Source organism: Drosophila mauritiana, chromosome 2R (genome assembly GCF_004382145.1).
Source record: "Drosophila mauritiana strain mau12 chromosome 2R, ASM438214v1, whole genome shotgun sequence".
NCBI classification, from domain to species: Eukaryota; Metazoa; Arthropoda; class Insecta; order Diptera; family Drosophilidae; genus Drosophila; species Drosophila mauritiana.
This window is the reverse complement of record NC_046668.1, coordinates 1,073,928-1,101,594: the sequence shown is the minus strand read 5'-3', so window position 1 is coordinate 1,101,594 and position 27,667 is coordinate 1,073,928. Positions and strand designations below refer to the sequence as shown.

The 27,667-nt window shown below is 36.1% G+C and overlaps 1 protein-coding gene across 5 annotated transcripts; it reads right to left on the bottom strand.

Moving 5' to 3' along the window:
* Positions 1–23,585, bottom strand: LOC117138000 (rho GTPase-activating protein conundrum). 5 transcript variants are annotated; one of them, XM_033299787.1, is made up of 10 exons: positions 23,439–23,585; positions 23,220–23,300; positions 11,778–11,942; positions 11,633–11,700; positions 4,309–4,479; positions 2,673–2,761; positions 2,331–2,603; positions 1,763–2,273; positions 1,186–1,698; positions 896–1,132 (listed from the first exon to the last, which is right to left on the bottom strand). In XM_033299787.1, the coding sequence occupies exons 3-10, from the start codon at positions 11,890–11,892 to the stop codon at positions 983–985; spliced, it is 1,890 nt and encodes a 629-aa protein (XP_033155678.1). In that variant the 5' UTR covers positions 11,893–11,942; positions 23,220–23,300; positions 23,439–23,585; the 3' UTR covers positions 896–982. The 5 variants fall into 5 exon arrangements, with proteins under 5 accessions (XP_033155682.1, XP_033155678.1, XP_033155681.1 ...); XM_033299790.1 differs by lacking the exon at positions 23,220–23,300; XM_033299789.1 differs by lacking the exons at positions 23,220–23,300; positions 23,439–23,585 and adding an exon at positions 12,200–12,390.
* Between the last annotated feature and the right edge of the window lie 4,082 nt (positions 23,586–27,667).

Below are 27,667 nucleotides of genomic sequence, written 5' to 3'. Positions count from 1 at the left end.
TTAATCAGAGCGCATTGAGTTTTATTTACTATCGATAAAAAAACATATAGGTTAAAGTAGAAAACATGGGTATAGGTTAAAGCAATTGGCATCACACACAGCACATAGCGATTGAAATAATAATGTAAGAACCAGTAAAACATTAAAGTGTGTAGCCAAAGTAAGCCGCATACGAAAGATAAAATGAGATGATAAGGTAATGAGTGGCGACTATTTCGGGGCGACCGTTTAAAATCCAAAAATAACCAATTTATTATCAGCACGCCTGTTTTAAAGAATGGTCGAGATTTATATGCACAATTTTTTGTTTAAATTTAAATAATTAACAAAATAAATCAAGATTAATATATGAAAACGCAAAGTCTATTATTCCATAAAAGCTTTGAATTACAACAATATTTACTCGAAGCTACTATAGTAAATCAAATGAAATAGCACTGAAATAGCAAACTGAAATAGCATTTTGTGGAATCGCATTGACCATGACACGGTCTTTGTCTGGCCAATTTCTTTCTACCAAAAAAATTGCGGCTACACTTTCAAAAAGCCCAAAGACGGTCCCGACCACACTTTTAAACAATTTTAAAGACTGTCTTATTTTATTCCTCAATATCTATCGATATCCCAGAATATCGAGGTATCTGATAGTCGGGATACTCGACTATAGCATTCTTTCTTATTTTTATGTTCAATCCCTTTAATTCGAATAATTCGTGGAAACACTAGCATATACTCCGTATTCTTCCCTAATTTTATCAGCTGAATAGGTGGAATTTTAAGAAGTTCGTAATATAATTCGCCTTTCAGCTGTTGCATATTTTTCCCTCCATTGTTTTTTTTTCATAGTCGGTCTCCGTACTGAGAAAATTTGAATAGAAAATAAGAAAAAGAAATGTTGAGCGTCACTAAATTTGTAGTTTGAATTTAACATTTTTTCAATTTAACATATAATACAACTTAATCAACGTTAGCAACCGTTTGTTCAAATAACAAATGGATGTAAATGCTTTAAATTGGTTGAGTATTTATTTATAACTGAAGAGTCGTGTCCAACGCCAACATTGCTCGCCTTTCCGCTTGGATTTGCAATAATTTCATTTGAATTTCGATGCCGATGCCATCCTTTCTTACCCTATAGAAACATATATATTTACGGTCAATTAATAACTCAAGAATAACACATACCATCATTGTTTTCTGTGATTCCATAATTAAATTGTTTGGTACTTGGAACAGTTTTTCGCCGCGTAGGATTAAAATATTCGTCAAACGGCAACACTGAGCGGCCATTCTTACTTGTTCTGCAATGCTGTTTTTGTCACTCGGGTGTATATAACGTGGTGGAAACAGTGACGGTGCAATTATTGTTGCTACGTTATGCACATTCATTTTGTTTATATCTTTTAGATTAATTATATAATTAAAAAAGCTTAATAAAGAACGTAATGTGTTTCTATTTTCAGGCGGAAGCAGGTGACATAAAATCGATAGTGCATTCATTTGATCTATTGATGGAAGTGTGTGACATTGATAAAACAGTTGTATAAGCTCATTAGTAAGCAAAGGTTGAGGAAGTTCACGCAGCCATCGTTTTAGCAACGAACTAAGTTCATGAACAGTAGCTGTGCAAAAAAGGTTAGCTAGATTATCTGGATTTTGATAAAATGTTGATTCTAATTCATTATAAAGTAATTCAGTCTGAAAATAAAAAATTATTAAAATTGAATTGCCAAACTAATTTCATTATTAACACTATTTTAACCTTTTGTTTGTGACCACCTATTCGAAGTAATCCTTCTTCTCTAGAGCCACGTCGCAGAAGTTCGCCAATAAGCTTTTCCAAAAATAGTGGGACCAAAGATGAGTCAGTGCCAGTAACTTGCTGATCCCGACGAATAAGAGCGTTTATAGATACGCCAAAAAGATTACCCTCTTCTTTGCGACGACGCTTAAACGGCTTTCTTTTATCTAAAGAAACTTTGTTGCGATCAAATATTGTGGCTAACTCTAACCAAAGTTTTGCCTGTAAACGTTTCATGTCAATTTCGCTTATTAATACGACATCTGTGAATAGCGTTGAAGGGGTATCACAGGTATCTAGGACTTCGAAGCTATCAAGACTAGAAGAATCTCGACAAATACTTTCAAAGCTCAGGACATTGTAGGGCATAGGTAAAAGGCGAACGCATTCATTCTCTGAGGCTGACAACACTTCACTCGATTTTTTCTCTTGTGATGGTGAATCATTTTCACTTCTTGAATCCTTCGATCGACTGAAAAGACATAACTTTAAACCCCTCAGGAGTCCTCAAAATTTAAAAATAACATACCCAATAGAACAAAATGGATCAGAGACGGATCTGTTCCTTGGAAATTGTGTGGTGCCAATCCGTGAATATCCAAGCAATTCTACACCATCCGCCGAGTACAAAGGTATATCACATCGCACTTGCGAACCACGAAATATATCCGCAGAGGTGCCGCTTTTAGGCGGGGCGCTAGGGGTTCGTCGCAGGTTTTGTTTTAAATATATTTCATTTGATTGTTCTACACATCGTGTATGAGTTTCGGTATTTTTTTCATATAAATTTACAAAAGTCGGTCTATTAAATAAATTTAAAGTTAAGAAACGGTGCTCAAGCAATTGGATTGAAAAATTTAAAAATACATACGAAGAATTGTTGGTCCAAGCTTCATCCATTTGTAAAGAGTCCAGGGAATCCGGAGTGGCACTTCGTGAGCGTGTAACTGTGCCTCGTTCCTTTTAGTAAACAAATTAAATTTTGCATAACTTAAGTATCATTAAATGACAATAGTTATTGCACATAAAAAAACCTCAAAAATTAATGAAAAAAAGCAATTAAGTTATGAATTATATTTGATTATTATCCTCTAGTCTCCCGACTTTCTCTTTTGCAGCATATTAATAAACTCTTTAATTTGTATAAATTAATGCCGAAAGTAAATATTGTATTTTATATATTGCCAAAAACTTGGCTAGACCGGATATATTATTAAGAACCAAAGATAAAGCTATATTGGAGTTCCCCGACTATCAGATACCAGTTACTCAGCTAGTGAAACTGCGAACGCGAAACTCTATAACTAACAGTTACTCGTTGAAAAGTATGTAAAAGGCAGAAAGAAGCGTTTCCGAACTATAAAAGCTAGAAGGTTGAGATTTATCATACAGATTCTAGAGACAAAAACGCAGCACAAGTTTGTAGACCCATTTTATACCCAAATGTCTATTGATATCCCAGAAAAATGATGAAATTAATTGTATTGCACCGAATCTATTTTGGCTGGTTGGTTGCGGGGCGTTCTCGTTAGGGTAGGCTGCCTACCCTTTCTTGCGCTTTGGACATTCCTCTGATAGCTGAAGTCTATTAAACTGTAAATTTAGCACGGAAAGGAGATCATCGGCTAGACGAAAACTATCTCTATCTACCACCAGCGGGTTGCGCTTTGGAGATTCCTCTAATAGCTGAAGGCTATTAAACTGTATCAGTAATACAGTAACAACAGTATTTTAGGTATTAGGTATTTGGGCCCCTAGCTAGGTCATCACTTGTTCGGCCGCTAAAACCAAGCACTTAGTGAGCACCAATTTATCACATAGCCAAATCATTTTTGCGTGATCAGGTTTCATAACCCGGGGGAAAATATTTTGAAAGCAGACAACATTAGTAACAATATTTTCTGAATTCGGACCACTGTACAAAAACACAAAATCAAAACTTGCAAGCGAGCTGTTAAAAGTACCGCAAGAGAGCAGTCTGTACGCTTAGAACTTTAGATTTTGTGTTACTGATCGAGAGAGTGGGTACACAGTGCAGTTTATGTGCATACAGAAACCACACCAAACAAAACACAAATACAGAAAAGCAAGTGAATTAGTTTATTTGTTTAAAACATGGCACAAATCAAAAAAGAATCCCTCGCGAAGCGAACGTAGTTTTAATAATTATTTTAAAAAAATATAATTATAAAAGAAATTATTAAAAATCCTTTGGTGGTTTTACAAACACAAAAGTAAATTTGGAACGCAGAAAAAAAAACATGACCGTTCGCTTTGAAGCTGGGAAGAAGATTAGTCTTGTTATTCTGTATACATCAGCTTTTAGCAAACATATCATTACTGCACAGGTAGATAAGCACAGGTTTACCGAAAAAATCAACGTTCTGCACAGCGTTGGGGTCACTAGAATTTGCATGCTTAATTTATTTTATATTTATACAGTCGGGCACAAGAACGGACTTTTCTCTAGGAGTAAAGGGTATACTAAAAGAATACAATCTACTTACATCAAATTCGCGAAATACATCCCTTATATCAGGTTTCCGTTTTGGCCGACTTTTTGTGCGCACCCGTACTGTTTTGTTTAAAGTCCTTACCAGTTGTACAATCGCTTCAGCATGGGGCTTTGATAAAGTAGTCAGTATGGGTTCCAAGTCGTTTTTAGAAACCTCTAACCCCTAAAAGATAAATAAATAGTATTATTTTTAATAATGAAGTCTGTAACCCTAATTTTCTAACTATTTGGCCCACAGTATTAAGTAACAGATATTTTAAAATGTTTTAAGCTTATCTGTTAGTAATTTTAAATTTGCGCATCAATTAGAGCCCAAAAAGCCAAAGTTGTCAATTTTGCAGAACAAGTTATTGGATACCCGAGGTACCCGTTAACTGAGTACAAAAAAAAACTGCTTCAGCAGTGACAATAATGCTAAAAAATGCCAATGCAGGTTTTAGTAAGAGACAACACGGTGGTACCTTTAGAGCCCTTGTGGGTTCAATAATAAAAACAAATTGGTTTCTAAAATAAAAGGGAATCAAAGATGTCGTTTAAATTCCACTCCAAGCACTGCGTATCGAATGTATTGACGGCAATCTGAAAACCAGCAGGAAAAATGTGAATGTGCTGATGGAATCAATTTGTAATGTCACTGCATAAGAATTGGAATCCTTTTTGATACCGCACATCAAAACGGATCAGCCGGCTCATCATCAGATTGATTAGATTTCGGACTATTGAAAATAAATTTGATTTCTGAAAAAATGGAATCAAGGATGTCTACTGAACTGCGTATCAAAGATATTGAAGGCAATCTGAAAACCAGCAAAGAAAATATGAATGTGCTGATGAAATCAATTTATATTGTCTTAGTATAAGAATGGGAAGGCTTTGTGTTACCGCACATCTTAACGGATCAGACGGCTCGTCATCAGATTGGTTAGACTTCAGACACTTGAGAATCTAGAGAAAATCAAGAGAAATATAGAACACATGCTCATTGTAAGAGGCATTTTAAAAGAAATCTCCAAGTTGAAGCATGCGACAACTTTATTGTAAAAATGCCATTTTCTGAAAAGGGTTCAGCCAAAGACATAAGAATAACAAGATGCGTAACACCCTCGGGGCATTATATGCTCTCGAACGTATGCCCGATATACGGAGCGGTGATAGGAAGGTTGCAAGCTAGACATTAATGTTTAGCTTCATCAAAGCTAACTGTGGCCGAGGCCGAGCTGCGACCATCAAGCTCGGAGTCCGACTCAGGAGATCGGAGTCAATGCAAAGCGATATATCTTTTTTTTTCTTCTTATCTGACATTTTGGTGTTGGAGAAGAAAATGTCAGGAAACGATTGGGAGGGTACCATCAATTTTTTATTATTATTAGTACTACGAGCCGAAGCAATTCGTTTGTTAATGCGACTTTTGAGATCTTTGTAGACAGGGCATCCCCGTAATTAGCTGCGTGGTTTTCACCACAATTGCCACATTTTTTTTTAATTTGGATCACGTTTATTAGCCGGGCAAGTGCCAGATTCGTGCAGATCCCCGCAGGCGACGCAAACGGAAGGAAGGGTACAATATGTCTTGGTGTGGCCATACTGTTGGCAGTTGGAGCATTGTACTGGACCATTACGCCTATATGGTTCTTCTACAGTAATTTTACGGTGAAATAAGAATTGGAGATTGTAAATTTGGTGCACTTCTTTTCTCTTTAGTGTTTGGCTAGTTGGGTCTAGCTCGACCTTGATGAGCGGTTGGGGCTTCTTATCTTTATTAAGTATATTAAGAACTGATTTAACGTTAAAGCCCTTTTCGCGAATGCATTCGCAACTTCATTGGGTGTGACATCAGGCTCAATGCCTTTTATTACCACTTGCAGCTTGCAGCCCTTTACTGCTTTTGAGTTGGTACGTGTAATATTTTTTGCCGTTTTCGTTTAAAAACTTCGAAACCGCATGAAACTGGGGTTCGTTTTTAACCTGACGCTTAGTTTCTTGAATTTTTCCTCTTCTTAGAGGTATAACGTAAAAATTATTATTTCCGATAAGGTGGACTATTTTATAAACCAGTGCGTTCGTAGTAATTTCTCGGACTTTGGTTTTTGAGATTCACTATTTGTAGTTTTATTAGCTTCCTCGCTTGTGTTTTCTGCTACCAGTCCAAACACGTTTTTATTGTTGGTAGTAGTAGTTTTTGTTTCGCTACCACAATTTAATTTGGCTCATTACCTGTTGTGCGTTGCGGACACCGTTTACGTTTTACAAAAACGTAGCGATCCATACCAGTCTGGATGACCGAATTCGAGCGGCCACTTGGATTGCTCTTTGACTCACATAAATCTGTATTTGTAGCTGTTAATTGATTTGCTTGCAATGCAAAAGCCGGTTAGGTCGTTGACAGAATCGTTTGAGTTGAAGAGACTGTTGCGGTTGTTGTCGATGCGATTGCAGTTGTGAGAGAGGCAACCGTGCTGGAAGTTACAGCAGCTAGGCTTAAGAGAGTAGGCTTGCCTACAATGGTTAACGGAGTATGTGTGTAATTTGTTGTTGGTTTGGGGAAGCGCACTCTTCGCTCCAAGATTTTGGAACTGTGCTAGGCAACGACGGAGAGCAAGTGTGGGCTCTCTGGTCTTGGGAGGGCTTGAGCGTTTCCATAGAAACGAACGAGAAATACGCGTTGTTTTTGATTGAAGAGACCCGACGCTCGTCTTGTTCACGTTGACGTTGCTCACGAAATTCGTTTTGCATTTTAATTTTACTGATTTTATGATTAATTTATTAGTTTATTATACATTAGTTGGAGAGCAGCACATAATGTCTAATGCAATGTATCTCAAGTGCAATTTTTGTTTAGTTGCGTAGGAGGAGGAACATTTAGCCAAAGTTCTTCGCCGTGTGGTTAGCTAGCGAGAATACTACCACAGTCCGCTGTTGCTTGCTGTATGAGACGACTAATACGGCAGGAGGATTCTCTAACCATGCTTGTCGGAGCAAAAGGAGGAGGCCGACCGAGCCTCTTTATTCGGCACAACGGGCTGAGCACCTATCCCAGACTGCTCATTGAGGTAGGCCCCCTGTTGGGAGCCTTCGTGTTCGACGTTCAAGTTACGGTGTTGGTCAATAGAGATTTTGGGTAGATCTCGCTCCTCAGCAAGGGGGAGTGTGCTTGCCCAGCAAGCAAGTACTCGAATTGCTACCCGGTACGCTTGTCTGGCGTATCCATCATCATATGCTTATGATGTGTGTATAGGGTGTCGTTGTTGTAATTTCTTCAGTGTGGAACACGCTACGTAAATCAAGTTCAAAAGGATCCGAAAGTCGAACATTGTCTCAAAGTACTAATGTCTTGTTCAAAAACATGCATTGGATATTTTTTCATGTTTTTTTAGTTTTGCAAATTGTTAATCGATTTGCCAAAATAATTTTTGCCGCGCCCATTCTAACGCAAAAAACTGCCTCGCCCATATTTTGAAAAATGTTTAGATTTTGGTTTGGTTTATTGTTTGATTCGTCAATTTTTATTGGTATACCAAACACTGTGGCCACGCCTTTCACCTATGTATACGTGGGTGTATAGGGTGACGTGTTTGTAATGCCTTTAATGTAAAACAAGGTCGGAGGGATCCGATAGTCATACATTTTCCGTATGAACGTCGAGCCCTCAGGAGCTATAAAAAGCTAGACGGTTAAGATCCAGCATAAAGATTCTAGAGACAAGGACGCAGCGCAAGTTTGTTGACTCATCGTGTCACGCCCAATCTAACGCCCACATAACGCATAAAACTGCCACGCCCACACTTTAAAAAAATTTGTTGATTTCTATCGATTTGATTTTTGCCACGCCCACTAACACCCTAAAACCGCCCAAAACTGCCACTCCCACCTTTTTGAACAATTTTTAGATATTTTTTCGTAATTTATTAGTCTTCTAAATTTCGGCGGTCAAATCCAGAGCACCCGCGGTATCCCCGTAATTCTTTGTTTCCATTCCACCTCCCCCTGCAGCATGAATGGGACTACATTATCCGCACTCAGTCTGCTACCAAGTACGGCTTCCAGGGATCACCTCTCGCAGGTATAATTATCGCACGAGAAGAGAACATGGACTTTTCTCCGACTCCTCGTGTCCAAAGCGCTTCAGATTGCTGCGAAAGCCGCTAATCAGCTCATCGTCTTTAGGTTGGGTATCACTTGCTGCGTCCAGCAACCCTTTAGTCTATTGCTCCACCTGGTGTCGTTTACTTCGACGTCCTCGTGAATGCCTTCTTGTCCACCACCTTGTCGGCACATTCCCATCACTGTTAGCTGCATCGCACAGGTCGAGGAAGCATTTCCGTTTGCTCTCCCGTATGGCTAGCTTGAGTGTTTTCCTGTGGGCTTTATACTCGGCTTGGCGTTCAGCAAATGACTGCGCACCTCTGGAGCGTTGATAGCGAGGAGGAGAGGCATTCACGAGCCTTCTCTATCTCCTGGTTCCAATAGTAGATTGGAGCCCTTTGTGTGACATCCGATGCCAGTCTGTCCAATGCCCGACTGAATTCGTTTAAGGTCAGGCTGGGAACTAGGTATACGCTGTACACCCACCATCTGGCCACCTTTGCCCTAACAAACCCGTTGACCGCTATAACATGGGTTAATTGTTGGGCTACGCTGCTGCACCTCCAGATCGCTGCTTTCCTGGTGCGGTCGAAAGCCGATAGGGCTCTATAAGAAACGCCAGATCCACTCTGCGTTCTCGCACGGTCTGAACTAACATACTGCCGTGCAGTGATTCAGATTGAGCTGAATCAAACGCATCATTGTGGTGCCTTTGGTGCTCCTTTGCCCGCTAGTGGGGACTTCCGTGTGCCTGCTTGGTGGTTGGTCGCTTGGCTTCCTCTGCTTGCGCACTAAAAGTACTTGTCTGGAGCGGACCTGCATCTGAAGTAGCACTGGCTTCTGTCTACGTGCTTCTACAATGGGTCGCCATGTGGCCTTTCTTCAGACATTTGAAGCATCTTTCTTTGGCACCGTCTTTGCCCTTACTCGGTTCTTCATATCTGGAGGGGACTGCTCTGTTGGCTAGCATCGGTTCTTGCGGCGGTGCGTGAATTCTCAGCCTTACGCGCAGCTTCAGTTGGAGCTCCAACAATCTGGCAAATGCGTTCTTCATTAGCAGATTAATGCTCCCCACCCCTTTGTGGTTGACCCTCGCCAGAAGGTCGCCCAGAATTGCTCCCATCTCCTCGATTTCTACCAAAGGGGTCTTTACTGTTGTGGGGTCCTTAGGACTTTGGACCTTTTACCGAACACCAAGCGCTCTTCATCCGTTGTGGGTGCACTTGTTGCATTGCTTGTTACGACGGCTTATTGTGCCGCTGTCGGGGTGGGTTTGTGGAGAATGTTTGGAAGGGCCTCCACAATACGTGCCCTGGCCTCGGGATTAGCCGAGGATGGATTTCCACATATGTGGCTGCCACCTGGAGTATTAATTTTTTTTTTCAGATATTCCAGTTAGGTGGTGCCTTTTTTTACCTCCTGCCAGGTGTTTGGTTTTACACCTTTCGCCAGGTGATCGTTATGCTGCCGGTCGTTGCGGCTCAGACGCAATACAATTTTACAATATTATTCAGCTTCTCCTGCTCTGTGTGTCTCTGGGATTCTATGGGATGTTGCCAAGAATACCCGTCAGCAGCCCGTGAGTGTATGCTACGACCGGTGAACCGATTTTTTGGCTGGTAGCGCCACCTGTGCCTGCGGACTCATGCATCCGACCAGCACTGCCAGACAGGGGTGCTTTAGCCGTTTACCAGCTGACTGACGTTACCGGCAACTATGTGTGGAGGCAGCCACGACGCAAAGAGCAACAAAAAAGCGACAAAAGAGACAATATGTCTGGCCCATGTCCCTGCAGATCGGAGCCGGCGATCCATGGACATCCGGGACTTTGCCTTCACCTGGTGAGTACTCGGGTGGACACTGAGTGTTAGAGACAACCACTCTGTCACCATCACGCCGCGACGGCACGAAAGAACTCGCGCCATTCACTCTCGGTTTGCAGTTTTGGGAGCTTTGTTTCATACTTCATGAGAAACAGCGTACACACAAAGACCAACGGACGGGCATGCCCTGATCGAACCGGCCACAGATCCTGCTCAAGAATGTATACGTTTCTTAATATTGAAAATGTTTCCATCTGCTTGCTACAAGCTTTTCAACAATATATATAGCTTTTTTATCCTAAGATTAACGGATATAACTACTATCAATAAAAAAGAGAAACTTCGCACGGTCAGCATAAAAAATTTGGGAATTTTTGAAGTTGGTTTCCAAAAATTAAAAAAAAATTTCGATGGCAATTGACCACTCATATTTCTGCGGAGCGCCACTAAACAGTTTATCCCGGGGTTTAAGATTGACGCGATTTACGAGGCAATTCTGCTATATTTAAAAATGTAATTTTATAAATTATTTGTAATAAATGAAATGTAGCTTAATCTGAATAAATAGAACAATTAAAGGGATATGCAAGTTTCCCGACAGTCGGATACACGTTACTCAGCTAGTGTAAATGCGAAGCAAAAATGTTATAGGCGTGGAAATTTTGGGCAGTTTTTGGGCGTTGATGTCCAACGATTTTTTTTTGCCAAACCAGTAGAAATTAAATAATGAAAAAATATTAACACATTTCTTAGGCGTGACAGTTTTGGGCGGTTTGTGGGCTTTACAACAAAAAACGGAATTGCGCTGCGTCTATATATGCTATATGCTATGTCTCTGTATGCATAATCTTAACCTTCTAGTTTTCATAGTTTCGAGATCTCATCGTCATACGGACGGAGAGGTCCAAATCGATCAATAATATATATAATTTATCTATAATAATAATAATAATCTATCTATGCTTCCTTCTGCCTGTTACATGCTTTCCAACGAATCTAGTATTCCCTTTTACTCTACTATTAACGTGTATAATAAAGTATTAAGATATTTTTTATTTGATTTAATATACCAAAAGTCAGTAAACATATATGGCATTTAAAAATCCACGGGGATCAAAGGCAATATACAATTTACTAATTCGTAGATATATATATTTTACACTTTGACCGCTCTTGTCTTAATGATTTATTTGATTTAAAAGATTACAGATAATAGAATCTAATGAAGGAAGGGAAGCAATAGTGTCCGAGATTGCACACTAGCGCCGCAAAGTGTTGCTTATTTTAATAACTCTACTTTAGAGAGACTTTATATATCTACTTTAGAGAGACTTTATATATCTCCTTTATATATCTTATTTATAGTGAAAGTAATAATAAATATTAATGTATTGTAAAATGTGAGCTTACTTGTTTAAAGGGTTTTGTCAATTCTGGATAACCAGCGGAAACCAGCCACTCTGCTTCCATTTCTCCATCTAAATTAAATTGCAAGAGAAAATATTATTATTATTATTATTATTATATTATATTATTATATTTTTGTTATACAAACCTTCGTAACTTGCTTCAGGTTCGATACTTTGGGAATTGCTTTGCAGGTAATACTCGTTGAGAAATTCCGAAAAGTCCTGATCATCTGACTGATGAAGTTCTGTATTGCTGTTCATTTTAAATGTCTCTATATATCAAATTTTCTCGTATCCATGGGAGAAAATATCTGTAAAAATATCCGAGTATTTTCGATAGGCTCTATGGAAACTATTATTTTTGTCAAACATTTTTATACTTTTTATAAAAATTCTTTAAAAAAAAACAAGAGAGAGCGTAAAAGTAGAGATCCTCGACTTTCAAATACACATGCCTCAGCTAGTGGTAGTTCGGATGAGAATGTCGGGTCTCGCAACCGCAAGCAATTTCTAAATTTGTTATTTGTAAACATGCCAACTTTGGAGACACAATTAAGCTTTAGGGTACCTCATCTGTGCCATTTTCTTTCGATATTTAAGCTCTCACTCCTCGCGCTCTCACAATCTTGTACTTTCGCACTTGCACCTTTGGCTTAGCGTTCTTTTAGCTCTGCAATCAAGTCGCTCATTATCATCCTCTTTCTTATCCTCGATGCCAAATTTCGCTTATTTATTCAATACAGTAATATTACCATATTTCTTGAAATAGAAAAAAAAAATAATATATAAACAAAATTTATCAATTTTTTGGGCGACCCAAAATTATTTAGGAAATCGATAAAAATGCACTGACCACTAGAATGTAGTTGCAGTTTTGGCGGTTTGTCTCCGGAATCTAAATGTTTAATCTTAAGCCCCTGCGGACAGACGGACATGGCCAGACCATAGTGCCATTTGGAAATAAACTGGTCTCTGGAATATAACTGCCTAATCTTAACAGTCTACCTTTTACAGGTCCTGAGATCGATCGACGCGGTCATACGGACAGACGGACGGACAATTGGAATTTTTTCTTCATTGATTGAAGCTATGTCATTATAACAGTAGAGTAAGCCGTTATAATAAACTCGTTTAAAAGTAAGTTACTCACTATGTATGTAGAAGAAAGTGTTTCGGACCCTATGAAGTACACATATTCCTGATCAGGATCGCTTGCTGAGTCAACCTGAGTATACCTGCATATTAGTATGAACCTTGTGATTGTGGGATCTCAAATTTCTATCGCTGACTTTTTATTTTGACTACCTAGACTGTAATTTCTTGTGTTTTCGCTAGAATCCTTATTAGGACCCAAAGAGTTGGCAAACACTGACCGCGATGACCGTACAATTATTTATAATGTCGGTTGAGCCAAAGCCAGTCTAATAACAATGTAAAAAAATAAAAGCAATCCTTTTGCGCTGACATTCCAGGATCTCTTGAATTTTTGTTCAAAAGCCGGACAGTGAAACTGTCTGAAGTTCGAGAACGTGTCGAGGAAAAAAAGGTATTACAGGGAGCTTCTTTTTCTACAGAAACAGAATGGAAGGCTTTCCAGAGCGATCTACTACAATGCATGTATTTACACGAAGAAAACGATAGGCTTCTGCTCGCGCGAAGCCTTTCTGTTGTTATAAATTTACAGAATATATAATTGAACAGAATCGCTGTTCAATTTTAAATCGTCAGGATCGTCAGTGCGCGCGAGATGCGAAGCGATAATATTGGGCGAGAACGAGCGATAAACCATTGCATGCATTTTTAAGTGCAATCGCTCGAAAGATGTAAGAGTAAGAGAGAAGCAAGTTGCGAGCTCAAGCGATAAAGCGAGAGACCATTTTGCAACCTGCTAAATCGCTTTAACTCGCTCAGAGCGTACGATTGTTTTTTTTGTATTCTGTGCTTTAATTACCGTTTTTTTTTAAACACACGTTTTTTTTCGTTTTGTTCCATTCTGTTCTTGTTTTTAATTATGTTATTAATTATAAAATAATTATAATAATAATATTATATAATAATTATAATTAAAAATGTTATTTTTAATTTTTGGCAAGGCAGTATAGGGTGTATAACAAAACGAGTCGTCAAACGACTACTAATTTTATTTAAAATATAATAATATAAAAGTCGAAATAGACATCCGGGCATAGTGAAAGAACGTTTCTGTGTGGTTTCGTAAGTCATAATATAAATTATTTAATTCGCCTTTTTCATTTCTACTGCAGTTAAGGGGTGGACGCCAGTTTTTTTTAAACAGAAAGTGTATAGTTGCCTTTAATGAAAAAATTCCTCGTCCGAATCCATTACGTTCGCATTAATAACTAAAAGATAGCAATGTAGATCGCTCCTCGCAAAGCTCTCACTCTGACATCTTCTCGCTTTGCTCAGCGCTTCTCGCTTTGCTACTCGTGCGCACTCTGCCGTCAGCCTTTGGTTTGTACTTTGCAAGTAGCACCGATTAATAATAAATATTATTAATACTGTTATTTCCTATTAACTTATTTAATAAATATTATATTTGAGTTTTTTTTCGTTTCTTTTTATTCCCGTTACTCGAAGATTAAAATGGTATACTACGTTCCTTGAAAAGTATGTAACAGGAATAACGAATACCATATAAGCTATATATATTTCTTATCAGGGTCAATAGCCAATTTGTTTGTTTGTTTTAACAAACAAATGTTTTAAATTTTTGTCCGTTTAATTGTTTGGCTTACCAATTTCTATAGGTATACCGAAAACACTTTGGTGACTCCTACACCTACAAAACGCCAAATACGGTCACGCCTATACTTTCAAAACGTTCTTTATTTTTTATACGCTTTTTGTCACGCCCACTCTTACATCTTAAAGCCGCCATACGCAGAAGAATTTATAAATTTTTTCAGATTTTATTCGATATCCCAGAAAAATTATGAAATTTCGCGTTTGCATTCACACTAGCTGAGTAACGGGTATCTGATAGTCGGGGAACACGAATATAGCAATTTCTCTTGTTTTCGTTTGGTTATTAGAGATCGTAGGTGGGTTGAGTCATAAGACGTCGATAGCTATCGATATTTATGTTAACTAGCTAGTTACTACAAAGAGCCCTTGAATTTCATTTTTATATTGTGGTTTTTTACGGTTTTACGGAATGCCGTGCTTATAGGTTTATGTAGTATGTAATGATCGTGCCATACCAGCAAATTCGTTATAATATGTACATATATATAGTGACGTATGTATTTGGGTGGTCCAAACCGGCCACTATTTTGCATTTGATTTTTAGTCTTAAGCTGAGATCAAAAGAATAAAGACGTGAAAACTATTTCTCCGATAATTTTTTATTTCTTAGCGTTGTCTTTAGTCAACTGTCGGGACATGGAAAAATGTCACAACACCAATTATTGCCGCACCCCAAATCGTTGCGCTGAGCGACAACCACCTTGCCGAAGACCGTCGGCAGCTTAATGACATTATGCCATTCAAGGGTGATCCAGAAACCCTTCACACTTTCGTCAGCAGAGTGAATTACGTAATTTCGCTCTACCAAACCAATGGTTTCCGAAAACAGAGGGTTCTACTGGGAGCCATCGAAAGGAACTTGGACGGACCGGTTACACGTTCTTTGGGACTTCCGAATCGAAGATTGGCCTACGCTCAAAGCAAGACTCATCGCGGAATTTAAAACTCACACTCCAAACTACAAACTTCTGGAGAACACACAATGGAAACCTTAGAGTATTCTGCGAAGAAGCGGAAAGACGACGTTAATTATTAATTTCGAAACTACACCTGAAAGCTAACCAATCGGATTTTCTTATTTATATTCAGGCTATTAAAGACTCTATTAAGATACTGATAAGGAAACTACCAATACAATTATTTACAATTTTAGCTCATCACGATATTACAGACTTAAGATCCTTAATTACCATTGCGTTTGAGTTTGAGAAGAATTTATGAAGAACACATTAATTTTGAATTTAATAAAAACCCAGAATACCATAATAAAAACTCAAATTCTAATCAGAATTCGAAATCACATAAATTCAATACGAATGTTCAAACTCAATTTCGCCCAAGTTACCCACAATATTCCCAACCCTTCCAACCTAATTTTATTCAATACATGCAACAATTTAGACCTAGCTATACACAGCACCAATCTGGCACTCACCTAATTATTTCAGACCGAACCAATACACACAACCCATTATTCAAAAAAATCCTTTCCAACAACATCCCAACAAAGCCCAAAATCCCCAAACAACACATTTTAGAGGAAATACATACCCTCAACTACATCAACCCTCTACATCTAAAAATACTAACTTACCGATTACTAAACGACTAAGACCGTCGGACAGTGAACAAACTAAAATGTCTATTTAAGAAACGAGATTCCAAGATGCGCATGAATTCGAACAAGTCCCACCTAATTATTACGAACAACAGTATTATGACCAAAATCAATACAATCCGTATCAAAATCATGGGTTCATTAATGGGCAACAACAAGTCCAATCTGTACAAATTAATAACGAACAAAATCAAAATAATTCTGAACTAAACGAAAATTACATAAAAATAGTATACAAAGGGTGCTCATACAAATGCCTTCTAGACACAGGATCCACAATTAATATGATCAATGAAAATATATTTTGTCTTCCCATTCAAAATAGTAGATGTGAAGTTTTAACATCAAATGGCCCTATTACCTTGAACGACTTGATTATGTTACCCAGAAATAGTTTTTTTAAAAAAACCGAACCATTTTATGTGCACAGATTTTCTAATAATTACGATATGCTAATTGGAAGAAAATTGTTGAAAAATGCTCAATCAGTTATTAATTACAAACATGATACAGTTACCCTTTTTGATCAAACTTACAAATTAATTACTTCAGAATCCGAAAGAAACCAAAATTTGTATATCCAAAGGTCACCAGAATCAATTGCAAGCTCAGATCAGAAATCAATAAAAAAATTATATTTTTTACAGTTTCGATTAGATCACCTAAATCAGGAGGAAACTTTAGAGTTAAAAGGCTTATTAAATAAATTTAGAAATCTCTAATATAAGGAAGGAAACAAATTAACATTTACAAATACCATTAAACACCCCAATTTATTCGAAGCAATACCCACTTGCGCAAACACACGAAATTGAATTTGAAAACCAAGTACAGGAAATGCTAAATCAGGGATTAATTAGGGAAAGTAATTCGCCATAGAATAGTCCTACTTGGGTCGTACCAAAAAACCGGATGCTTCTGGCATAATGAAGTACAGGGTAGTAATTGATTATAGAAAGCTAAATGAAATAACCATACCTTCATTTAACAGCAAAACCAATAAATTATTTCAAAAAACAAATAATCTTTATTAAATACGATAAAACTAAAGTAGAATACGATAAAACTCCGAATTCTTTATCCATAGAAACATTACCATTTATATTGAGAGTGATGTAGATTTTGAAATTATTCAAAGAGCACACATAGAAATTATTAATACCACATACACAAAAGCAATTCGGAGTCTTTCGATATTAAAACGTTGGTTCATACGCCGAATTCAAAGAAATCATACTTCAATCACATGAAAAACTCTTACATCCTGGTATAAAGAAAATGAGAAAATTATTTAAAGAAAATAACTTCTTTCCAAATAGCCAACTATTAATTCAAAATATATAATAAACGAATGCAACATATGCAATTTGGCCAAAACAGAACATAGAAACACCAAAATGCCTTTAAAAATCACACCCAACCCGGAACATTGCCGAGAAAAATTTGTGGTAGATATTTATTCATCTGAGGGAAAACATTACAACAGTTGCATTGATATTTATTCTAAATTCGCTACACTTGAGCAAATTAAAACTAAGGATTGGATAGAATGCAGAGACGCATTAATGCGCATTTTAAATCAATTAGGTAAACCCAAATTACTAAAGGCAGACAGAGACGGAGCTTTCTCCAGTTTAGCTTTCAAGCGATGGCTTGAAGAAGAAGAAATCAAATTACAGCTCAATACAGCAAAAAACGGGGTAGCAGACGTCAAAAGATTACACAAAACCATAAATGAAAAAATTCGTATAATCAATTCATCTGATGATGAAGAAGTCAAATTAAGGAAGATAGAAACAATCCTCGACACATACAACCAAAAAATTAAACATGACACTACTGGACCTGCTCAAATTTTCTTATACGCTGGGCATCCAATATTAGACACTCAAAAAATTAAAGAGAAGAAAATAGATAAAAAAAATTAAGACATACAGGAATTTAATATTGACACTAATTACAGAAAAGGTCCACTACAGAAAGGCAAATTTGAAAACCCATTTAAACCAACCAAAAATGTGGAACAGATAGACCCTGACCATTACAAAATCACTAATAGAAATAGAGTTACGCACTACTACAAAACTTTAACCCCAAATACTAAACTATGACACACTTGAGAATGTGAACAGCCAAAACATTTTAAACATTAAAACATCCACTTGGATTAAATACAATAATAACCAATTATTAATAATATCCCACATACCCATTTACTTTTCACTAATAAACACAATTAAAATAATTAATAATAAAATTATTAATCACTTAAATCCAATTTGTAATTTTAAGCCAGTGCACAGGAACGAAATAATAAAATACATAGAACCAAACACAATTGTAACCTGGAACTTAGCCCAAACAATTCTTAACCAAAATTCAATTAATAATATAAAAATAGAAGGAAACAAAATGATTAGAGTAACACAATGCAAAATAGAAATCAATAGTATATTTTAAGTGAAAATCTGTTAAAACCAGAAATATATTTGATACCACTATACACACTACTTACTTAATATAACAAAAATAAAAATTGTAAAACACAACGACATTGTTGAGATGATTTCAGAGAACAATATTACACTTTACATACTAATGATTATTGTAATAATTGCACTAATTTTGTTGTACCTATTTTTAAGATATGTATCATTAAAACCATTTATGATGCTATATGCAAAACTTAAAATAAGAAAAAATCAAAATTAAAACACACCACAAAAAACAGAAATAGAAGAAACTCCATTTCCCACACTATATCCATCAATCCCAGCCCAAGTATAGGCTTCTCTTTAAGGGAAGGGGAGTGACGTATTTTGGTGGTCCAAACCGGCCACTTCAATTATTTCAAAGAACCATAATGTATCCCAGCTGCGCAGCATCCGTTTCTAATAAAGAATTCTTTGGCAGCGGCACTCAGCCGTTCGTTAAAATATCCTAAAGGCTGACCTAAGCAGATTTCACTGCTTTACTTGTTTATTTTTATATATATAGGGACGTAATCACATAATTAGCACTGTCCAAAGAAATAGGAATATGCTGAGTGGCAAAAACCACACAATCCACATCCACTCATTGTTTTCAGTCAATATCCCAAGTGGGCGATCTCGCTTCCGAAATAATATAAACAAATGGGCAATATGTCACATATTCACATAAACAGCACTTTCGGAAGAAATACAGAGTGGCAATTTCACGCAATGTATACAATCCACATCCGCTAGCTGTATAAAATCAATATCCTAAGCGGGCGATCTCGCTTCAGAAATAATGTTAACATAAGGGCAGTATAAGAAAGATTTTTGTCACTAACATTTAGTCTTAAGCTGATATCCGAAAAAAGAATAAAAAACCTTCGTCAAATATTTCTTCTCAGCGTTGTCCTTAGTCACCTGACGGGACATTTATTTGATTCAATAAAAATTTTTATATTTTTTATGTTATATTTTATTTTTGTTTATGTTTATGTTATATTTTTTTATTGAATCAAATAAAAGTGAGTCAGTTAGTTGGATGATTATTAAATGCTCAGATCGACAACAGTATCCGGCTGCTATAATTCCAAGCGAAATTAATTTTGTTTCCTCGATTTCTACCGACATTCCTTAAAAATGTTGAAAATTGTAGATCTCACTTGGGCAAGTCGACTATAGCGTTCTCTCTTGTTTAATATAAATGTTATTCGTTACTATTCCCAATGTAGTCATACATATATTTTCTTGCAGATAAACAGAATAAATCACCATGGTTAGTACACCCAATACCACAGAGTTATTATCATGAATTTAGTTTATATTCGTGCGTGCTCCGGTGATCGAATTCAAGCTGTCAAAAGTACGTCGACAAAAGTTATCGGGTCGACCCCATAATTATAAAATATAAAAAATTCATTGATTATTTTAAAGAAGGTCCAAAAGTATTGTTCGTAAATAATGTTATTTAATTTAATTACTTAAATGGTCGAAATGCAGTATAAAAGTAATTGCGAATATCTGAATCAAAACTGTGGAAAAAGTGGACTGGAGAACAGTTTAAACAGCTGTTTACTGTTTACAAAACATTCTAATAGCAAAAATTTTGATAAAACCAGCGCACCTAAAAACGAAATCGATAATTTTGCCTAAATCGAAATCGACAAAAATTACGATTATGTGTTTGCTGATCCTTAATTATTTAGATTGGATATTGTTTCAGTTATAAGATCGAGAAAGCTTAGTTCTTTTAATAGCAACTATGTCGCCGACTTTGTACGTTTAGGCTGGTCTTCGTCGTAGATTGTATCTCTTTTTGTTCTCGTTCTCGTTTTGAATCTGGAGAATATGTCTCTTTTCTTGAATTCTAAGTTGATCACACTCGTCGTTAGAATTCTGAATCATTTTATCGTCTAGCATCTGCTGAATCCTTGAATTCAATTTCAGGCGCATCTTCGTGCCCGTTAATAGATCGAATGGTTTAGTGCTTCTAGCAAACGTTGAGTTGATGACTTGTTGTACGCCACTGACGAATTTATGCCATTGTAGTGGGTCGTCAATTGAAAGTTTTGAAAGGACTGAAACCATTGTATAGTTCAACCTGTCAACCTGGCTATTATCCAAAATGTTGCTTTGATCTTGAAGACTTGCAACGGCATCTTTTGTAGATGTTGATTTGGATTTGGGTAGAGCCAGCAGAATTTTATGAAATTGTCGATTACTGGTAATACTGCTTATACTGCTTTTGCGTTTGTTCTAGAAGTCCAAGAAAATGTATATATTACGTTTGAAGCGGTTACTTATCTTTACTGAGTGGATGAAGTTCCACGTAATGTAGCTGCCTTTGCTGGTTAAATCCCTGAAGATAGCGTTTACATGACGCTGGAATACACTTGGCAAATTGGAAAGACCGGAAGGTACCCGCAGAAACTCAAATTGTCAGTTGTAAGTGACGAACGATGTATATCGCTCTAACTCGATGTTTCGCTGATGCCGTCTTCAATCGGTTTTATTGTCAAAAATGTAACGTTCGGCATAAGAAAATCTGCGGGACCGTGAGTATATCGGTATATCGTCGTTCAGAATCAAAGCATTTTAATGTTGCTTTACTTTGTGCTTACCAGATTGTAGGATTTCACAATATTGTGGACTGTTCCTTTAGATTTATTGCTTTCTGTTGGTTTAATGTCTGTCGGATTTCGGTTTCGTAATTTTCAATATACATTTTGAGATTTGAACTTATTTAAACTTCTGATGTGAGAGGTTTTGTAACTTTTACTCCTTCACTGTTTACTGTAAATTGAGCTTGTTTACAAAACTCGTCACCAAACACCATTTCTTAGTCGAGGAGGCGCGATTCTACGACGAGAAAATATGTTAAAAATTCTGCCTCCTATTGAGAGTTTATGCTCAAACGATCACGATCCTGACGATTTTACCTTATATTTCTCTGATATTATATTTGCTTCCGGTGTTTATCAGAGCAGTGTACTTTTCGGTATATATTTCCACTGCACATAAAATAATGAGTAAATCACAGCTTGCACATGTTGAAAATACTTTCTACTCTTGCTCTTGTTTTCACAAGTTGCCGATGTATGCCACTTGGGTATAAAGTATGTGCAAAAAGTATTCCTGTAAACTTTTGCCTTTCTTAATCTTACTCTCCGATATGAGCGTATTAGCTGCGCAGTGTTGGTTGCGGTTTTAAATTAATCTAAAAGGAGAATTTTCAGCTTTGCCCAACTTGTTAATTGATACTCACTGTTGGAAAACATCTTTACGAAGCCGTGCAACGAACGCTTTGAAAAATTAAATTTCAGTGAGTCATTCCATAACATTACAGTCGACATTCATTCATTCATTCATTCATTTAAATTCATTCACCCACACTTCTAATGACAGATTGTCTTCGCCACTGAACGATCGAGCTGAGTCCTCTATATCTCGAAAGCTTAAAGCTAACTTCATTTTTCTGATTACTTTTGTTACTTCTGCCGCTGATATTGATACTGTCAGTCTCTTCCTGAGTTTCTTCGCCGATTTCATTGTCTGTTTCATACTCTTCGCTGTTAGTCATTTTCCTCGCAAAAATCTGCTTCGACTTTCTTATGTTGCCAAATACATATGTGTTTTGCCATGTCGGTCCTATCGTGTTGCAGTTTTAGCGAATTGCAAATTATAGCAAGATCCATATCATTGTCTGCGATGTAATTAATTTCTTTTCGATTTGACTCGTCGTAATCATAGCCTCGAAATTCTCGCAAACGTTTTCTGTTATTTCTGTCTCCCTATATTTCCATTACGAATCTATGCCGGAGCAAAGCCTTTCAAGTATGTTCACAAAATCCCACTGAGTTATTTTTATTATGATGTGTTTACTGATCATTGATTGGCTATTGTTTAAGGGGTTTTGCCGAGATCGTCGTTCGCCGGCACGTCTTCTACTTCCTCGTCGTAAAAACCTCCTCTTTCCACCGTTAATTCTGTTCTCCTCCCGAAATAGAAGTCTTTTAAAGGCTCGCCACGTCGTTAGCTTCTCCTAGTCATCGTTATATAAGCTAGGATGACCAGTCATTCTGCGTTCCCGGACCATTCCCTCATATCTAAACATTCTCAAATACTCGAAATACATGCAAAACCAAGGAATGCATCCATAGGCCTTTCACGGGGTGCTTACAGATGCATTGCTCAGGAAGCAGGAAAGAGACCAAAAGGACAAGTATCTTTAATACCTCTGGAAGTTATGTGGAGTTATGCAATAATGTTTCACTCCAATTCCACTTCGTACTAGGGACCTCTCTGGAGCGCATACAGCGACAGTCGACCGCTGTATGTGTGCAGACGTAGTATAAGCTTATGCATTGTAAATTTGACAAAATGTAACATTTATATTTTGGTAAATAGTAATAATAAAATAATGACAACAAAAACATATTGTAATTGTGCTAAATATTGCCAAAATAGGGAAATAGTAATTATTTACGTATTTTTGTAATTTGATGTGCTCATTTTAATTTTATGCTGGTAGGTCTGTTTTTTTTATACAAGGTTGAGTTTCAATTGATCATTTTATATACAAAATTTGATTGTCACACTTGAATGACCTTATTTATGCAAAACTCCTAAAATCTCTTAATTTTTTAAATCAAAATTGATATCGGCTTGAAAATCGTCTTCTCCCACAAATATGCACACATAAACAATTTCTTGCGTATGCCTTAACTTACTCAAGCAAATGCGTAAAAATATTAGATTTGATTCTAACTGAACGAAATAAGCTGCAAGCCACTGTATGAGTATACGTTGAACTGCAAAGAAATGCCGATGTTAAATTTATCATAATCCACGTCAATATAAATATTATATATCAATTTACATTACAGGTCTCGGGACATATGTATGTAAGTTAATGGATAAACATATATACAAGCATACTATGTACATACCTAAGAACCCATGACAACACGTATATCTAGTTGCTTTTTTATATTAAAATTAATAAATAACACTTTTAAATTATAAAAAGTTAAGTAATTTAGACACAACTTATGTACAAAACTACTATTTTCAGCAACGAAAAATCGACATCAACTGGATAGCAGATGGTACCTCCTCTTAATGATTTTACTTTTCCATATATATATGTATTACATATGTATGTATTACACAGAATTCAGTATATTTGACCTATACACTAAAGATTTACTAAGCCATATATCAAGATGTTTGTGTAAACTGCTGAAGGAATCGAGATGTATTCACATTAACTTCAACCTTACACAATTTTCAAATTCAATTTGTGAACTTATGCGTATATATGCAAACTAAAATTGATACTATATGATTATTTCAAAAAATAATTTTTATATTTTATTATTTAATATTTATTCGGTAATAGACTTTTTCACTTATACTATTACAAGACACTTTATTAACATTTAACCTTTGTTCACGATCTCGTCCCGATTCAGACTGATCTTCTAATTCATCATCCTTGTCCAATCAACCTCGCCCAGAAGCTTTTTATTCGAAACATTTTGAACTTTCAATTATGTTTGGCCGTTTTTGTTTGGTTACAAATAAAATATGTATGAATTTTATTATTAATGTAGAAATCGAATACAAAATGATTAAAATTAATAATATAAATGAAATTGATATTTTCCAATTGAAAATTTTAATAAATTGGTTTAAAATATTAATGTTGTCAAGGGTACGTTCTGAGTTGTTGGATTTTATATAATCTGCCATTTCCAGTTTCTTACAGTGGTTAGTGGATGGATATGTACTCAAGAATTTTGTTTTTCCAAATTGATGAATGAAATATTATTTATTGTAGTTGTGCCGTTATTGTTTACATTATTATTTCCATTTATAAGAATGGAATGATATCTATATTCATATTTTTCTCTTATTTTAGAGCAAATTGATTTTTCTTTATTTAGTCAGCGGGTAAAACAAGTTTTATCTTTACTTAAAATATCATATACCATTACAATTATTAAAAAGTTCGTTCTTAAAATTAGATAATTCATAGAAAGTATTTTCGCATTTTGCGACCTGATTACATATCTGTCAATATAATAAATTTCGCATCCATTTGTTATTACAGGTATTTGATATAAAAGTAAACACGCGGCTGATGCATCGATTTCATTATTAACGAAATCTAAGCCTGACACAGCCATAACACAGCATATTGTTTGCTATAAATTGTAAGTATTTATTTCTCCTCGAATATCTGTTCAAACAGGAAGTTGCATATATATTTTAGAATACTCCTTTTCAATTTTATTCATAATCTTATTTTCATAATTTTTTATTTGATTTAAATTATCCTTAGATTATCCTTAGAAATTTTTTTTTATCGGAAAATTCAACGACGGCGTGTTCAGGATTTGTGCTTTATAAACTTCCTTCGCTCATTACCGTTTCGGTTTTAAATTCTTTTTGTTCATCAAAGTATTTTTTTATAATATATTTTAATGAATTCACATTTTTTTCCTCAATTAAACACAAATCGTTTTTTTCTCATTGTCACAATATTCGATCTTTTTTTCGATTGCACTCAATTAATTAATTAATTAATTTGTTTCAAATATTGTTAATATATGATAATATTTTATAATTGAGTATCCATGAACTATATATATTCTCTTGTAAGTTGGCAATTCTTTTTTATTTTCATAAATTCCCTTTTTGATATAGCAAGATGTGGCTCCTGTGTCAACTTATATTTTTAATTGTTTTTTATTTCTGTCTATTCTTGTTATATGAGGCATTATTCTGATGTTCTGATCTAAAAAATGATCTTCATTGATGTTATTTATTCTTATTCTGGGCTGGTTGACTTACGGTCCCAGTTGCTTCCCTTTTTAATGGGATATGAGATTCAGTTTTTTGTGCTAGGTATCGATTAAAATTATCTCTTGGCGAAAAGTTATTTTAATTCTCTCTGTTAATTCTTATACCTCCGTTTATAATTTTTAGGCCGACGATAGTAGCTAGTATTCGGACGATTTTCATACCTTATTGAACTATCTGCATTGGTTCTGGTAGGGGTTGTACTTTAGAATTGTTATTTTAATTCCAATTATTATTATGTCCAAAGTTCTCGTTTGGCGGCCAATTATTATTTCCATTATTATTCTTATTATTATTCCAATTATTATTCATTCTATTTGATGTATTATTATGCTGTCTGGGATCTACTGGATTAAATCTTATGTTGTTTCCCTGATTTGTATTTTCATTCCTAAATCCATAATATCTATTTGCAAATTGTGCTCGAAAGACTTTAATTCCTGACACTTGCCAGGGCATTTGGCAAGTCTGGTGGGCTTAGAGAAAAGAGTGTTTCTAAGATTGACCCGCTCAATCCAGAAATAAAAATTCTAAAAGGGTTGCTCCTAATTGTTTTATTAGTTTCTTTGGTTATTTTACTGTCTTTTCCATATGTAATTATAATTATATTTATGAGTAATGTCATTTTCTTGTTTACTTCGTTGTAGAATTCTGTAATGCTTAAGCGTCCCTGTCTAAGGATGCTAAATTCTGATTTGAGAATATGAATTGGTCTTTTATCGTTATAAATAAAATCCAAAAAATTGGAAGTTTAAAACCGTACCATGGTTAATTAGAGCATCATGTGCTGCTCCCATGATATTATTACGTAGAATTGTTAAAGCGATAAAAAATTGCTTTGAATTTTTTATAGACTCATGGCAGTTTCTGGCGTTTCTCTCCAGCCTACATATTGGGCTATTTCACCTGTGAACTTTGGTAAGGATTTAACTGCTTCTAGGGTAGTTTCGCATTTTATAGTTGGGTCAATTGTTTGTATTTTATAATCCTCCACTACATTTCTGCTAGCGTTTAACTGCCCTTCTATCCCTTCAATTTTTCTGGTCACTTCACCCAATTGTCCACTTATTAATCGGTTAATTAATTCCATTGTCAGATTAGTGGCGCTGGATATCCCGCCCACAGAAAAGGTTGGTGCTGAACCTCCGGTTGACATTGCTAAATTAAAATTTTCCAAAGTATTTAATAAATTTTCCAGATTGTTTTCTTAAATTGATTTTGTAATGTTTAATTTTAATCTTTATAGTATTCCCTATTTTATAAATTTTTTTTAAAGACTTAATATTATTTTCAGCACACAATACTTTCCGATTCTTTCTGTTGGGGTCTTCCTTCAGCTTAATAGTCCTGATTATTATCTATTTCGGTCTTCCTTAAGTATTTTGTTTTCAGTTGTGTTCGCGATTAAAACAACGGCAGGCTAAGTGTTGGCGACAAAACATGGGCAAAGGAGACTGGCAAAGGCAATGCTGCTGAGAATGCAGTTTGATTATTATTTATCAACTGGGGCAGAGTGCTTCATTTATGGGCTGGATACCTTACATTCTAAAAACATAGACGCATCGGAAGATAGTTAACCTGTGTTTCCGCGCCCACTTTGCCGTTAATGAAATTAGAAGTTTGTCGCTAGTAATATTGAACTCGACTCATTAAAGATATTAAGATGGCCTCGCCAATGACAGACAGGCTAGTATAAGTTAATTTTTTGCGAAGTGCAAAAAAAAGAATTGCAGTGCGAACGAAGACTTTATTGACCCATTAGCCACTAACTACCAAAGAATCCCCAACAACGTGTGATTCGACGTCGGCTTATTTGTCTTTAATAGGCCACGAAATCGGCTGATGTTATGTTAGTTGAATTGGTGCTTAGAATCAGATGCGCCCGTGGGTGCTAAAAAGCTTTTGCTAAACAGAATCCAACAGTTCTGCTTGGGAGCTCGGCGGTTCCAGGAAATTATGTAGACGCTGAGCTTGTAAACTAGAGTTTATTGATTTAAATTTTTAAGCATATGGTTATACGGGATCCAGATTTGGGGAATTGTAGCCAAATCGAATTATAAACGTATCCAGGTGATGTAAAATCGCGCATTACGACAAATAATCAACTGTCCCTGGTATGTACGTAACTCTACACTCCATAAAGATCTCAATATGCACACAGTTGAGACACAAATTGGGAGACATACAAGTCGATATAGTGACAGATTACTGAGCCATAGCAGTCTTCTTGCAAGACGTCTCATCCCCGCTCGACCTCTGAGACGACTCAAACGGCAAGGCTTCGCCAAGACAATTGGGCAACAGTAAAAAC